This window comes from Schistocerca cancellata, chromosome 1, assembly GCF_023864275.1.
Source record: "Schistocerca cancellata isolate TAMUIC-IGC-003103 chromosome 1, iqSchCanc2.1, whole genome shotgun sequence".
Classification (NCBI taxonomy): domain Eukaryota; kingdom Metazoa; phylum Arthropoda; class Insecta; order Orthoptera; family Acrididae; genus Schistocerca; species Schistocerca cancellata.
The window spans coordinates 944,822,438-944,839,880 of NC_064626.1; the positions used below are offsets into that span (position 1 = coordinate 944,822,438).

Consider the following 17,443-nt stretch of genomic DNA (forward strand, 5'->3'; position numbering starts at 1 on the left):
CTTTTCGAACAAAATGAGAGATAAAAGTATCTGTCTACATGATATATTGTTTATGGCTGCAAAACATACAACGAAAGTATGTTCGTTACACTGCAGACGAGATAACGTTTCCTGTCATTGAAGCAGCAACCGTAAAAGCATTAAAACTTTAACATTTGTGTGTAGACTTGCTGGGTTTGTAAAGCTTTTCGGTTGCGGTGTTTGAATACACTTCATATCTGAGAAGTCGTTGCTGTAATATCCTCACAACACTTAGCCACTAGTTTTCAGTAACTCTCAAAATCGTAATCCATAGAAATAATCCACGCTTGTACATACAGTAGGGTGGCAAAGCATCGCCTCCAAGCGCAAGATAGAAATTTTAATCAGAATATCAGAAGTATTTTGTAATTTTAAAATACTCTAGCACAGACTTATAATAGGCTGTAGTTAGCAGTATTGACATTTGGTATTCAGAATGATATTACTACCATCGAACAGAAGTACTTTTCCTCTCCTTAGACTCAGTGACTGCTCATTTTTGTCTATATATAACTGATGTTGCTGATAAAGTGGCGTTATTTACGAGTTTCTGGTTTATAGCAAGTTTTCCCTGTAGGTAAACAATGGAGACGTTCTCAATGTCAAATACTTCCCTCTTGATGGGAAAACCCGTTTTTGTTGCAGCCACCACCATATGGTGTGATATAAAACCGAGGAGACAGCTGCCCTCAGGTTTCAAAATTAATGGAAAAAGTTACGCTCGTACGGCTTGAGAAACTGGAAAACTCTAACTGCTTCCATCACTCTCTCATTGAAGGGAAGGCGTTTTACAAGCGAGATTGCTAATACACGCTGATCCACCTCAGATTATAGATCCCGCTAATTAACAGTGAAGTTACTGCCTTCCAAAGTACCGAGGAAATAGAAATATCCTTCTCTGATGTTAATATTCGTTCCACAGCTCATCTTTTCAATTTTAAAGTAATTGGCTACTGAGTATCGACTGAATCACGGATACATTAAAAAGTTACAAGGAAACCAAGTTTGCAAACAGACTCTTTTGAGATGTGAAATCAGAATTTTACTTACGTATGTAAATATTAGGTATCTCGTACGTGGCATACTTCTACTGGGCCTGCATGTAAGGGTCTAGTGGAAGTAAAAATTCAGTCTCAACGTCAGCTAAGATATCGCGGGAAACTCCTTTATAAAACACTTCCCAAATGAAAAACACGTACAGCTGTAATGGAATGCACTCAGTGGGCAAAGCTGCTTGGCGAACCAAACCACGATATGAAACCCTTCCCTTCGAAGCAGAGAACGCTTCTATAAGAGGAAAGCAAAGTTTGGCGCAGTGCTGATATGAAATGGCTTCTAGCATAACAGGAAAATTTAATGTTTTAACTGAAATACTCAAGATATGGACAGCAGAAAATGGACAGCTGCCAACATGTGTAAGGTAAAAGTAGATCTCCTCCGAGTAGTGAAGCAATTTAAATCACTTAATAAAAGCAAGTCTTCTGGTCCTGACTGTATACCAATTAGATTCCTTTCACAATATGCTGATGCAATGGCTCCATAATTCACAATCATATACATCCGATCTCTCGACGAAAGATCAGTACCCAAGGACGGGGAAGTTGCACAGGTCGCACCAATATTCAAGGAAGGTAGTAGGAGTAATCCACTGAATTTTAAGCCCTTATCATTAACGTCGATATGCAGCAGGAACATATATTGTATTCGAACATTATGAATTACCCTGAAGAAAACGGTCTATTGACACGCAGTCAGCATGAATTTAGAAAACATCGTTCTTGTGAAACACAACTAGCACTTTACTCGCATGAAGTCCTGAGTGCTATTAACAAGGGATTTCAAATTGATTCCGTATTTCTGGATTTCCGGAAGGCTTTTGACTCTGTACCACACAAGCGGCTTGTAATGAAATTGCGTGCGTATGGATTATCGTCTCAGTTATGTGACTGGATTCGTGATTTCCTGTTAGAGATGTCACAGTTCGTAGTAATCGACGGAAAGCCTTCGAGTAAGACATGTGATTTGAGGCGCTTTCCAAAGTAGTGTTATAATTCCTTTGCTGTTTCATATCTACATAAACAATTTGGGAGAGGATCTGAGCAGCCGACTTCGGTTGTTTGCAGATGACGCTGTCGTTATTCGACTAGTAAAGTCATCAGAATGTCAAAACAAATTGCAAAACGATTTAGAAAAGATATCTGTATGGTGTGAAAATTGGCAATTGACCCTAAATAACGAAAAGTATGAGGCCATGCATATGAGTGCTGAAAAGAATCCCTTAAACTTTGGTTACACGATAAATCAATCAAAACTGAAGGCCGTAAATACAACTAAATACCTAGGAATTGCAATTACGAACAACGTAAATTGGAAGGAACACATAGAGAAAGTTGTGGGGAACGCTAAAAAAATATTGCGTTTTAATGGCAGGACACTTAGAAAGTGTAACATATCTGCTAAAGAAACTGCCTATAGTTAGCTCGTTCGTCCTCTTTTAGAATACTGCTGCGCTGTCCGTCATCCTTATCAGATAGGACTGACGGAGTACACCGAAAAACTTCAAAGAGGGGCAACACGTTTTGTATTATCGCGAAATATGGAAGAGAGTTTCACTGAAATGATACAGATTTTGGGATGGACATCATTAAAACAAAGGCGTTTTCCATTACGGAGCAATCTTGTCACGAAATTCAAATCACCAACGTTCTCCTCCGAATGCGAAATTATTTTTTTACGCCGACCTACATACGGAGAAACGATCATCATGATAAAATAAGGGAAATCAGAGCTCGTACCGAAAGATATAGGTGTTCTTTCTTTCCACGCAGTATACGAGATTGGAATAACAGAGAATTGTGAACGTCTTCTGTTAACCCTCTGCCAGACAAATGTGATTTGCAGAGTATCAATGTACATGTAGATGTAGATGCACATATTCAACCATTGCATTTTTTCTTCAGAATTGTATCTTTGTGTGATATTTATAAGGGGTCGATGTAGCTGTTCTTTTTTTGTGAAAATGAAACATAGATGCACCGTTTATACTATATTAAGAAGAATTATAGTTTTCTCAGTTCTCTGTAAATGGTCTTTTCTAGTACGAGAATTGTCTTCGAGAGATATCACAGGCGACTTGCTTCTCATGATCTCTAATATTTTATTTATTTTCTTCCTATTAACAGCAATCAACGCCACTTCTCTATTAGAATAATTGATAGGTAGATTTTTACTATCAACTGTAGAATTCTCGATAGTCCGAGCTGTTATGCGAAAATGAATACGTTTATGCAAACGCGATTCATATAGTCCCGAAAATGACATAATGATCCTTCAACTTTTCGGCAGCAATCCATGTGGTACCCTATAGTGGGCACACACCAGTTGCAATCGTTTTAGGGGTTCCTTCTGTTGGCAGTGGGAAAGGTGTCTTTTGAGCGACGAGTGGCTCGACTGTTGAGCACGAGGTTAGACAATACGAAGCCTAAGAGTGCGCCTTCTAAGTTTATTTGATTTGATGTCATGCTTTCAAGCTACTTTGGTCTTGCTGTCTCATATATTTCCATTTAATGTTGAAATGCTATCATGATTGCAGTGTGTGATACTTTGTCTTCACTCTTCATCGATGCGTTGTATCTTACCCCTTCCCCATCACCACTTTCTCTGAACTGACTTCTTCTTCTACTACTACTAATACTACTAACACTACGAGGCCGTGCTGAAACGAAATGGCTCCGAATTTCATATGTGCAAACTCTCAAAGTAAAACAAACGTAGTTACCATTCTACGTCTTTATTCTTCAAGTCAAAATATTTATGTCTCAACATAGACTCCTTGGCGACGATCGCTGTTCTCCCGATGAGAGACCAGTTTGTTGATACCGTCACTGCAAAACGACTGACTTTGCTGACGGAGCCACAACCTCACCTGTCCTTGCACCGCTTCGTCACTATCAAAGTGAAATCGTCGAAGATGTTATTTAAGTTTGGGAAACAACTGAAACTGGACGGCGTCAAGTAGGGAAAGTGTGGGTGATGATCGACGACAGTGAACCGAAGGTGTCGGATTGTTCCAGATGTCGCAGCGCTCTATGTGGTCTGGCATTGTCATGCTCCATCTCTGCACGAATTCAAAACTGGATTACAAGACGCTGTTTCTCACGCACCGACATAGTTACAAGTACGTTACACACCGCCATGTTTCACGCTACAATTCTAAGCCCTTAAGCGGCAGAGGCCTACAAATACGTAGACATGAAGAATAAATATGCAGAATGTTAACGAAGTCTGCTTTATTTAAAAGTTTTCAAGAGTTTTCGCATAAAAAGTCGCAGTCATTGCTCTTCAGCGTGCCTTCGTACTGTAATAATAATCGGATGTATTCTCCTTCAGAATATAGTCATCTTTAAACACAACACAAAATTCATTTTTTGGCTTAAAATTTTCTCTGCGATGGTAACTTTATTGTAGTGTTCACTCTAAGTTTGCCAGATACTCCGTTATCGAGCTACTAGGTGACTTGTGAAAATCGTCACCGAAAGCCACTCACATAAAAATGATTTTTTAAAGATAAAAGTGTAAGGAGTAAAACTGTATGTTATATTTAGTAATATTTTTCATTTTAGTAACAAAAACTCACGCAATTCCCCTATGTTTCATGCGTTCAAAAGGGGCTGCACTCTTAAGATAATAGTGGTAATTCGCGAAATTATATTCTCCGAGTATTTAACTTTTTTGACAGTTCCATCTTTGCACACAAACTTCCGATGAGGACATAATTGTCTTAGTCAGATGGATCTCGCGATTGAAATGGTTGTGCTCACTGCATGGGCTGCAACCAGAAGTGGGTGTAGGCAGGGAAGGTAGACTAATGTCCCGTCCACAACGAGGTCATTAGATACGAAGCACAATCTCGGATTAGGGAAGGGTGGGTTAGGTTAGTGTTGTTTAACGTCCCGTCGACAACGAGGTCATTAGAGACGGAGCGCAAGCTCGGGTTAGGGAAGGATGGGGAAGGAAATCGGCCGTGCCCTTTCAAAGGAACCATCCCGGCATTTGCCTGAAACGATTTAGGGAAATCACGGAAAACGTAAATCAGGATGGCTGGAGACGGGATTGGAAGGATGGGGAAGTAATCGGCCGTGCCCTTTACACAACAACCATCTCAGCATTTGCTTTAAGCAGTTTAAGGAAATAATGGGATACCAAAACTTAGACGGCTGAACGGTCTTCTGAACCATCGTTCCGCCATGCGGCCGGCTGGTGTGGCCGAGCGGTTCTAGGCGCTACAGTCGCAGGTTCGAATCCTGCCTCGGGCATGGATGTGTGTGATGTCCTTAGGTTAGTTAGGTTTAAGTAGTTCTAAGTTCTAGGGGACTGATGACCTCAGAAGTTAAGTCCCATAGTGCTCAGAGCCATTTGAACCATTTTTTTCTGCCATGCGAGTCCAGTTTCCTAAAGGGAGGCCCTGTGGACACCGACACCGAAAACGGATACTCTAGCAAAACAAAATCAATTACAATCGCAACAGTAATAACGTCCCTGTATAACGTCCACAACGCCAACCATAATATCTGTTGCGATAAACGAAAAACGAATGGATAAATGACATACCCTTTCAGGGACAATATTTCAGCGAAATTAAAGGGAAAATAGTAGTACTCATTGACCGAGAAGATGTCCCCAAATACATATTTCATGTAGTTACAAATCTACTACTCAAACCCAGAAATTAAAATTCGTCGTAAGTTATGCGTATGTTGTAAATAAAACAGTCAATGTAGTTGTAATGGTAGAGTGTTGATATAAAACATATTTATTGACTGAAATACCAAAACCGGGTACGAATACGAGATACAACCCGATCAATTCCAAATTTTATTTTAGATACTAAGTAAATAACCGGATTTTCAATAATGAAGTCACAAAATGCAACAAAAATGGCCGGTGGTGCACGTAATGAGAGCAAGAGTACGTACGTCATGCAGCCCAATGAACCTGCCACACAGAATGCAACTGTTTTAATACAGACGCAGTGCATGTGTATTCCATCGCAGCAGTTTCGGAAAGTAGGTATGATCCTCAACTGCCCAAGCCGGCGCAAAGACATATCATGCAACACTTCTTCATTCAGAACCTCAATTTTCTCACCAGAGATGTTCCAACTTTGCACACAAACTTTCCATTACTTTCATTACTCTTACGTTGGATATGTCTTAGGGAACTATGAAAGCCTACAGATCTCTGGATTTAGTACTAGAACGCCGAGGAGCTCGTAATAAAAGTGAGGAAATTCTTGACAAGATGGGTCTATAAGTGAAAATTTCGAGATTCAGTTTTAAGTTACTTGTTACTGTAAATTTCACTACTGAATGTCAGATAATAGAAAACACGATTTATTATTGTTATTATTACATCTTGATTATATTTATGAAAGTATTAGGTGACAGCGTATGAGTTTATTAAGTGCACACCAGACACGAGCACTGGTACTTAACGAATGTAATTAAATCCGGAATTACTAGTATTCCCACAAAACTATGAACAATTATATATGCTGTATTCTTCGTAGTGTTTAACTGAATAGAATTACTTTTTATTTGCGTTATGCAGATCTTGGTGCCTCTCGCGTTCATCTATAAAAGATAACCTGAAGATGCCTAAATAAGGCGAAACGCGTCGTTGAAAAATAAAAAAGGTAAAATTGCAACCAAGACTGTTTTTAACCAATACTGTTAAACACTGGTTTGCTGTTATGCCACATATGAACTGGAAGAATTTCTACTTTTTATTTAAGAATTATTACATTTCTTACTGCGCATTTTCTATTTTTGTGGTTTAATTTTAATTCCAATAAAATAATTTAGATGACAGGGCTCGATTAGCACTTACATACGCTTAATGAATACGGCTGAGTAAGCAGGGTAATAAATGGTGGTAAAGAAACTTTGTTGAGATATGAAACGCAACATATCTGGACATCAAATTATAGTAAATCAGCCGGCCGGATGGCCGTGCGGTTCTAGGCGCTACAGTCTGGAACCGAGCGACCACTACGGTCGCAGGTTAGAATCCTGCCTCGGGCATGGATGTGTGTGATGTCCTTAGGTTAGTTAGGTTTAATTAGTTCTAAGTTCTAGGCGACTGATGACCTCAGAAGTTAAGTCGCATAGTGCTCAGAGCCATTTGAACCATTTTATAGTAAATCCTTGAGGAAAATCGTGACATTAGGATGCCTTAACAAAGTAGTGAATGTTATTCACAAATGAAAATTTATTAATACCGGTGTATTTCACTGTTACTCTGCTCACAGTTCATAGCGAATATACCTTGAGTGACATTAAGACCCATGCTAACTTGTCTTACATATCTTCTATGAATTACGGAACGGAGATTGTAACTGTATCTTTTAATAGTAAAATTAATTCAAGCTTAAACTAGAACTGTTGATCTCACTGTATGCCTTTCACGCTTCCTTATAGACGTGTAATGTAATGTAAAGTACGTAAACGACCTAGCCGTTTTCTCACTCTTAACAAAGCTTATTATACCGATCTTCCCCAGCTTGGATACGTTGTATACAATACTGGAAACAGAAGGAAGCTACTTTTACTGTTTCCGTACATCGATACAGTAGTAGACTGTATAAGCTGATGTTCGTGAATAACTTTCCCACAATATATTCTTTTTAGGGATTTTTATGCTTTTATCACTTAATTCCTCCTGATTATCTCAGTTCAGGAACACTCATTCGGCACATTTTTACTGAGGAATCAAAATTTATATTTTAATCTTTCTAACACACGCTTTCTGGCACATTCCTTTCTTATGGTGCTGGCAGTTACTCCTCCTGTTTATACTAGTCTTTAAATCTCATGCAATAACGTATAATCCAAATATGTTCTCTACCTACTTTTCAAGCCAAGGACATTCTATTTCCGCGAGCGTCCCGTAATGCAGAGATATTCTCGTGTAAACGCAGTGCAATATTGCGTCAGTTGTGACTGCAAGGTCTACATTTTGGTATAATATCTTGGAGGTCACGTCCGACATTGATGCTTTTGTACCTTATCTTTCAGTGTTATTACGTTCTCTTTTGGTTTAAGTTTCAAATAAACTCCAATTTTCTATTCTTTATCAAATGGTTTCTCAAAAGGAATTTTAATCTGAGATCCATGTATTAAGCTATGTTTACGTTAAGTATTTTGATGATTTTCCTCGACCCTTCCTCTTAACATGAAAGTTAATGATTTAGATAATGAATGAGAACTATTTCACCACTAATGAAGACAGTGAACCCTGAAATTAGAGTTTTACTTTCTGTATTTCCTCGAAGATCCCTTGTTTTCATAGCCCCCTGCCTAAATGATGGGTCAGTTCTTTTGTTTGGCAGTATTTTATCTCTAGTAAGAGTCGTAGCCCAACTCTAATGGCTAAGACCGACTAAAACTGATTTTAAAATACAGATTTGTGTGTATGGTATCGCCCATCAAGCTCATTCATCTGTAAAACTGTTCATCTGTCTACAATCGAAGGTCAATGAATGTAACGAGTACGAAAGCACAAGTGGCTGCAGAAAAGATACTATGCAACTGACAATTGCAAACGACTGATTCATAGGTGACATAAATGAGATAAGAAAAAAAATATGTCAAACAATTTATGGTAACTCATACAGTACTAACGCAGACATATTTATGAAAGTAGATGTTGCCTTGCTGTCGCACGTTCTTCCCTTCTGTGTCACTGAAGTGCAAGTGTGGAATTCCAATGATAAAGACGGCTTTTTGTAATGGGCTTCTTAAAGCGGGTACACCAGCAATGTCCTCATGTTATCTTTGTGAGATGTGCACACTGTTCAGTTCGGCAGCGTTTTAATCGCATTACTGAAAGCCTACATTTACGTTTTGATGACGAATAATGCATGAAAGTATAGCAACACAGCAGCGTTTGTGTTGGGTACTGAAACGTCCCCTTTGAACAATTATACATGACTGTGCTTAAACTGACACACAATATTTTTAGCGCAACGCAATCTGACTTTCAAAAATCACTACAAAAGAATGGCCCTGACTAACATTAACCCATACGTTTCACAAATCACTTACCTCACAAAAATCTTCGTTACTCGAACTACTGCAATACAGCGAGCGTCACTACTTCCAGCTAAATAAAAGATTCAAACTACTAAAGGCACTAACTACTGATAGGCACAGTTAGCAAAAGAAAGATTTTGATAGAGAACTAACTATGTATTTACCTTGATATTGTTCAAAAGTCATATTATATGTATCAGTTCATGACATCCAGTCTTACAAATTTACTCTTTCTTAATGAGACACGTCCAGATCGTCCGTTCTCAAAATTCCGCCATCTCTCTCCCCACATCCACCACTGCTGGCGGCTCACCTCCAACTGCGCAAGGCTACGAGCTGTTAACATCCAGCTGCCCAACACTACAATGGCAGACAACAATGAAAACTAGCCACAGACTGCACACAGCACAGTCAGTGATTTACATACACAGAGCTACGTGGCGTTACCAATAAGAAAACCTAAACAGCCTACCTACAGTACTATGACTCTGTAACTTTGTTAACGTTTATTGTTTCAAGTAAATCTTAAGCTTTTTACCAAATGATACCCCATTTATGACTCTATGTGGATCAGCTGGTCTCTGTTATCTGATAGGCGATATTGTTTCTTTGGTGATTTGAGCTGATACAGTCTTTAGATTCGTTGCTCTCAGTGGACCCACTGAAGACAGCCACAAGGTTTTACAGGTCTGGCCTCCACTGGTGGTAACACGCAAGCACCTGTGTGTTTTAAAGTCATATTTGTTAGGTTTTAGCTGCTCGTAGAGGCTTTCTAAGATCGATAGGCATGTCGATATTACGAAAAGGAATAACAGAGTAGTCAGCTCAGTTGAAGAGGATTTGACGTCCCCAAAACGTGCAATCGCAGACGTTGAACAGACAAACATACATACAGGGAAGGTAAATGCGGAGAAACATTAGGGAAAGACACGAATAGAGGAATTTAAATACACGAAAACTGAAATCAGTAGCAAGCCAGTGTAGCCAGGGCGAAATGTCTGCACGAGATATGTAAAGAAATCGAAACAGAATATTCGTCGAGATGATGCTCCAGCATATGAAAAAGTCAGAACAGCCTTCGGAGTAATTTAAATGACTACTTGTGACATTAAGAGTCAGTGGGAATTCCACTGTTAAATGCAGAGAAGAGTCCAGATTGGTGGAAAGTGCACGTTGAAAGCTTCTATGAGAGGGAGGGCTTGTCTGACAACGTATTAGACGAAGATAAAGGAATCGATATGGATGACATAGCGGATACGAGATAAGAATTTGAAAGAGCTCTGAGACTTGAGAAAAAGTAGGAAGAAGGCTTAGATAAAATTGTATCGGAAATTCTGAAATCATTGGGAGGTTGGCAACCAAACAACTGTTCAAGTTGATGTGCAGAATCTATGAGATTGGCGACGCACTATCAAACCTTCAAAAAAGTATCATCCACGTACACCCTAAGACAGTAAGATCCGACATGTGCGAGAATTATTGCACAGTGAGCTTAAGAGCTCACGCATCTAGGCTGCTAATAAGAATAATACGCAGAAGATTGGAAAAGAAAACTGAGGATCTGTTAGATAGTGATTATTTTGGATTTACAAAAGGTAAAGGCACCAGAGAGGCAATTCTGACGTTGCGGTTGAGAATGGATGAAAGACTGAAGAAAAACCAAGACACTTCATAGGATCTGTCAACCTAGAAAAAGCGTTTGACAATTTAAAATGATGAAACACTTTCCAAATTCAAAGACAAACAGCACTAAGCCGTAGGGAAAGGCGGATAATATACAGTGTGTAGACGAACCAAGAGGATTAAAAAAGGTGTAAGACACGTATGCAGTCTTTCGCCTCTACAGGTCAACCTATACGTCGAGGGAGCTATGTCGGAAGTAAAGGATAGGCTCAACAGTGGGATATAGATTCATGATGAAAGAATAACAACGGTAGGATTCACTGGTCACAGTGCTATCCTTAGTGGAAGCGAAGAAGGATTAGAGGGTCTGTCGGATGGAATGGTCTAATAAGCACAGAGTATGGATCGAGAATAACCGGAGAAAGACTCTGGCAGCGAGATGTAGAGAAATGAGAGTAGCGCGGAATTTAAAGTCAAAATCTGTGGTCACGAAATATACGAAGTTACGAGACTATATTACCTTGGGAGCAAAATTACACACAGCGAACGAAGCAACGAGGACACTAGAAGCAGAGGAGCACAGGCACGGAGGGCCGCCCCAGAGAAGTCTACTGCTCTCAAATATTGGCCTAAATTTAACTAACTTAATTTAACTAACGTGATTGATTAAATGCACCTTTGGAGCACAGCGTTGCATGTCAGTGAATCACGAACAGAGGGAAAACCAGAACAGGAAAGAATCGAAGCGCTTTGGATGTGGTGCTGCAGATGGAAGTCGAAAATCAGTTGTACTGATCAGATGAAGAATGTAGAGTTTCTCTTCGGAATCGGCAAAGAAAGGGACGTAAGGAAAACTCTGAGCCGCGCTGTGTGACCGCGCAGTTGGAGGCGCCATGTCACTCACTGCGCGGCTCCTTCCGTCTGAGGTTCGAGTCCTCCCTCGGGTATGGGTGTGTGTGTTGTTCTTAGCATAGGTTAGTTTAAGATAGTTTAAGTAGCGTGTAAGTCTAGGGACCGATGATGTCAACAGTTTGGCCCCATAAAATTCATACGCATTTGAAAACACTGAGACGAAGTATGGATAGGATGGTAGGACATGTGAGAAGGCGTCATGGACTAATCTCCATGATATTAGAGTGAACAGTAGACGGCAAAAACTCTGAAGAGAACAGATATTTGAAAACATTCAATAAATAATTGAGGATGTAGCTTGCACGTGCTACTCTGAGATGAAGACAAATGGCTCTGAGCACTATGCGACTTATCTTCTGAGGTCATCAGTCGCCTAGAACTTAGAACTAATTAAACCTAACTAACCTAAGAACATCACACGCATCCATGCCCGAGACAGGATTCGAACCTGCGACCGAAGCGGTCGCCCGCCTCCACACTGTAGCGCCTAGAACCGCACGGCCACTCCGGCCGGCTGAGATGAAGATATTAGCGCAGATAAATAACATGCGGGAGGCCGTATCCGACCAGTCTAATCGGGCGGGGTATTTCGCTCGTTGACCTAGACGTCGATCCGACCTCCCCAGGAATAAGAAGCATACAATGAAACGGAGTTTGGTGTACTGGTTGTGGTATCCGGTATCAACAGCAGAGCGGTACTAATAACGGGAAGTCCAAAGAAACAAGGAAGTGATACTTATGGAACTAGTCAGTTCGGGAGTAAAGTGACGATAGTGCCGAAATATATTGTTTTACAAACTATTGGTGAGGAACGTAGCGGCTTACGACAGTGCAAAGGGTAGCACGACAGTCGCCGCCTGCTGCGGGTCATCGAAGGCCAACAGCTGTGCCGGCCAACGCCCTACACGTGGTGTCGGTGCAGCTATATAAACCGCACGCTGGCCGCTCCACTGCATTCGACACACTTGCGTCTCCCAACTTACAACATGAAGTTTCTGGTAAGTAACACTGTCAGTTCACATCTGAGCCTTTACATTCGTCTTTCATATCAGAGCTAAGAACGGGAGAACAACCACCATTCTGTTAATGTATTCCGTTTCAGTCGACCATTAACTTTTGTTGTTTCTCAACGTTCGTTTCTCTGGTATGAAAGTGATATAATTACAACGATGGTGGGCCATCTTCACAAATGGGAATACACTTCCTGCTTTTCCGATTTTGCTGCTGAACCTACTCTGCAGGGTCTCCTTGCCAACAGTGCCTAACGACTGAGAGCATTTAATATCTCACAGAAGTATCTGTTTCAGACGTGGTCGATAGTATGGAGTAGCCATGTCTCTATCATGTGCAGTCTCTCTCTATTATACAGAGAAATATCAACCACGGGGTGGGTACCTGACACACGCTCTTATTCTAAAATCATAAATATTCGTGGAGTAAAGTTTGAACTGCAATTACATAACAAGTGTTATTACTTCGTTTGACAATTGAAATATTACAACAGTTTCGTAAAGTCATCATTGGGGCAGATAATTTTGAATATGCTAACGCAGTAGACTACTTCAGTCATACCATTGACGACGAAAATATTTATAAAACGCTAAATACTGTTTACGCTACACAGCACTTCGATAGAAAATAGAACATGCTGGACAGATTCTTTTGAAAAGGCCACGTCCATCCTCCTGCCTGTAGTTGTGCAGACATATATTGTACCCCATCTATGGTGACTTCGAAATCTACTAAGCGTCCTTACCCGCCTTTTTGCAACTGAACATAACTGTGTTTCTTTCATGTAGTGGACGTACAGTAACAGATTGGAAAATTTCAATCTTGTTGTGCACGTTAATGTCCATAATTAAATCAACAAACGGAAATTTGGCAAGCTTGCATTTATATTGCCACAAAACAGTGTAACAGTAAATTGGAAACAATGTAAGGATTACAGAATGTAAACAAGTGCACCATGTACACTACTGGCCATTAAAATTTCTACACCACGAAGATGACGTGCTACAGACGCGAAATTTAACCGACAGGAAGAAGATGCTGTGATATGCAAATGATTAGCTTTTCAGAGCATTCACACAAGGTTGGCGCTAGTCGTGCCACCTACAACGTGCTGACATGAGGAAAGTTTCCAACCGATTTCTCATACACAAACAGCAGTTGACTGGCATTGCCTGGTGAAACGTTGTTGTGATGCCTCTTGTATGGAAGAGAAATGCGTACCATCACGTTTCCGACTTTGATAAAGGTCGGATTGTAGCCTATCGCAATTGCGGTATATCGTATCGCGACATTGCTGCTCGCGTTGGTCGAGATCCAATGACTGTTAGCAGAATATTGAATGGGTGGGTTCAGGAGGGTAATACGGTACACCGTGCCGGATCCCAACGGCCTCGTATCACTAGCAGTCGAGATGACTGGCAACTTATCCGCATGGCTGTAACGGATCGTGCAGCTACGTCTCGATCCCTGAGTCAACAGGGGACGTTTGCAAGACAACAACCATCTGCACTAACAGTTCGACGACTTTTGCAGCAGCATGGACTATCAGCTCGGAGACCGTGGCTGCGGTTACCCTTGACGCTTCATCACAGACAGGAGCTCCTGCGATGTTATACTCAACGACGAACCTGGGTGCACGAATGGCAAAACGTCATTTTTTCGGATGAATCGCGGTTCCGTTTACAACATCATGATGGTCGCATCCGTGTTTGGCGACATCACGGTGAACGCACATTGGAAGCGTGTAGTAGTCATCGCCATACTGGCGTATCAGCCGGCTTGATGGTATGGCGTGCCATTGGTTACACGTCTCGGTCACCTCTTGTTCGCATTGACGGCACTTTGAGCAGTGGACGTTACATTTCAGATGTGTTACGATCCGTGGCTCTACCCTTCATTCGATCCCTGCGAAATCCTACATTTCAGCAGGATAATTCACGACCGCATGTTGCAGGTCCTGTACGGGCCTTTCTGGATACAGAAAGTGATCGACTGCTCCCCTGGCCAGCACATTCTCCAGATTTCTCACCAACTGAAAACGTCTGGTCAATGGTGGCCGTGCAACTGGCTCGTCACAATACACCAGTCATTACTCTTGATGAACTGTGGTATCGTGTTGAAGCTGCATGGGCAGCTGTACCTGTACACGCCATCCAAGCTCTGTTTGACTCAATGTAATCACATGTCAGTTCTAGTATAATTTATTTGTCCAATGAATTCCCGTTTATCATCTGCATTTCTTCTTGGTGTAGCAGTTTTAATGGCCAGTAGTGGATAACGGTTGACAAAAATTTGCTTTTTTATATTTCAACGTATTTGATTTTCACACACTACCACAACAGATTAATGCAATCAGTATGGGGTGTTACGACCTGTGGCAACAATAAAGGCCTGGCAACGATGGGGCCTGGAGTGAATGTTGTCATCAATCTCGTGTTGAGGCAATAACGGCCAATCTTCCTGTCGACCTGCTCGTAAGTCTGACAAAGTGGTTGGTAGATGCTTACTTCATGCAACCTGTGTCCCTAGTGCATCCCAGGCTTGCTGTATGGGATTCAAATCGGGGGAGCGAGTTGGCCACGTCATGCGTGCAGTGTCTCCCATTTCCAAGAAACATCAACGACTCGTGCTCTATGGGGTCGAGTACTATCGTCCACCAATACGAAGTTTGGGCACGCAGCACCTCGCAACAGCCATACATGAGGTCCCAAGATCTCGTCAAGAGATCTGACAGCAGGTAAACGTTTCGAGTTCACCAGTAAAATTTCATGAGGACGTCTTCGTGCGGCCAGTATAATCGTTACCCACACAATTAGCAATCCTCCTCGATATCGATCTCTGTCTACAACATTCGGGTCTCAAAATCGTGTTCCACAATGTCTTCATATGCGAATCCGTCGCGAATCATTCTCCAGACCAAATCAGGACTCATATGTGATGAGAACAGTGGCCCACTGTTCGGTGGTCCAGGTGGCATGTTGACAACTCCACTTTAGACGTTGCCATCTTTGAAGACGCTTCAGAGGTACACATACAGCAGCTCTCTGACAATAAAGGCCACGCCACCAAAACCCGTTGTAAACAGTTTGCTTCGATACAACACGTCTAGGGGATGCTGCGAGGTCAGATGACAGTTGCACTGCGATACTAAGGACGTACCGTCGTGGCCTTGCAGTCAAATAATGGTCTTCTCTTTCTGATGTCACAAGTGCTCGGCCATGCCCTGTACTTTGGGACACAGTTTCAGTCTCTATAAACCGTCGCCACGTGCGAGAAAAACAGAACGATTCACATTAAGCGATCGGACCACTGCAGTGTGCGACTGTATTGATTCCGTATTTCCTATGGTCCTCGACAGTAGGGAGTCTGGTAGGTGTCTTCCCTATGCCACAGTGCACCGTCTGTGACTGTGTACACAGAAATGGTGGGTGTGGCAAAACGCGGCAAACACTACCCCATTTGATTGTCCTGAAGTCATTGCTGGGGCGGTTGCTCTTTGTCGGGAATACCATCATCCGTGCAGAAAACGATCGTACGGACATTTGTTGACAGTTTGTATGATTAGATCGTGAATTACACAGAGGACGGGGAAATTGCGGTTTGTTCCTTTAATTTTGGACACCAGTGTACATTAGCACCTCCACAACCGGTAACTCCTTGTGATATTCCTTAATGTGCTCACTTTGACCATTCTCCTACAAAGGTTCCACACAACCGACTTATATTTAAAAACCGCTTTACTGCCACGACTTTCATCAGGCTGCTTTTTCTACGCCTCCTGCAGATCTCAAATGGAATGTATATGTTCTTTTAAGGAGATTACTAATATTATGTCCGGTGGGCTCATGTCGAATGAAGTAACGGTGGCAGTGATACGTGAGCCACATCTCTCTTGATTCAGCCAGGTAATGAATCTTCATTTTGCAGGTGATTGTCTTTACCGTCTGCGTGGCCACCGCCTGCTGCCAGGAGACGCGAGAGAAGCGCGGCCTCCTGGGGGCGGGAGTGCTGGCCGCCCCCGGCGCTGTTCTGGCGCCGCGCGTCCTCGCCGCCCCCGCTATAGCCGCCGCCCCCATCGTCGCCGCCCCCGCCATCGGCCACGCCCCCCTGGGCCTGGGGCTCGGCTTGGGTCACCCCATCATCGGCTGAACCGCTTCATGCTAACTTATACGTGTCTGTGTGTACTGTCTCTCCACAAATAAAGCCTCTGTAAAATCAATGATTTGTCTTTTACCTCCTCATACCTTACTCTTGTCTGGTTGTAGGTCGATGACTACTTCATCCCATGCCCCTGTATTCACTTGCTTTCGTCGTTAACAGCCTTTGCCAGCTACGACCAAACACACTTCGTCTGATGTGTTTAGCGTTGATATGAAAAAGTATGCACTTCGATCTCTCACATCTATGGTTATTTAGATTTCTATGTTTGTTTTCATTGTTTGGAATCCGTTCGGTTCACATGATACTAAAACCAAAAATACCCTTAGAGTCAGGTCAGCTCTCAGTGACGTAATACTACTAAAATAAACAGCGACCAGAGGACCCATGCGAAACTTTCGCACTTTTATAGTTTTAAATAATGAAAGTATTTGAAATACGTGTTGTCTTTGGTATTAGGTTAGTCGTGGGAACTATGAGAAAATATCTTTAAAAATTAACCGAACGACATGAAATAATAATCATGAATATATGATACACTCTTGTATAAACATTTCCATGTGTCCAAAAATTTGTTTCTATACCGAATGTTCGTCGCGGATTGTACGACGTATGAGATTAGCTAC

The 17,443-nt window shown here is 41.7% G+C and overlaps 1 protein-coding gene across 4 annotated transcripts in view; it reads left to right on the plus strand.

Moving 5' to 3' along the window:
* LOC126088156 (cuticle protein 63-like) overlaps positions 1-17,443 on the plus strand; it is a 57,600-nt gene that overhangs the window by 18,739 nt on the left and 21,418 nt on the right. The window contains exons 1-2 of one of the 4 annotated variants that reach the window (XM_049906288.1): positions 12,526-12,646; positions 16,587-16,878. The exons of 1 other annotated variant lie outside the window; for it this stretch is intronic. In XM_049906288.1, coding sequence (XP_049762245.1) covers positions 12,635-12,646; positions 16,587-16,808 — 234 coding nt within the window. In that variant the 5' untranslated portion in view covers positions 12,526-12,634 and the 3' untranslated portion in view covers positions 16,809-16,878. Of the gene's footprint in view, positions 1-12,525; positions 12,647-16,586; positions 16,879-17,443 lie in introns of those variants that run through there. 2 more of the 4 variants (XM_049906302.1, XM_049906309.1) reach the window with 2 other exon arrangements.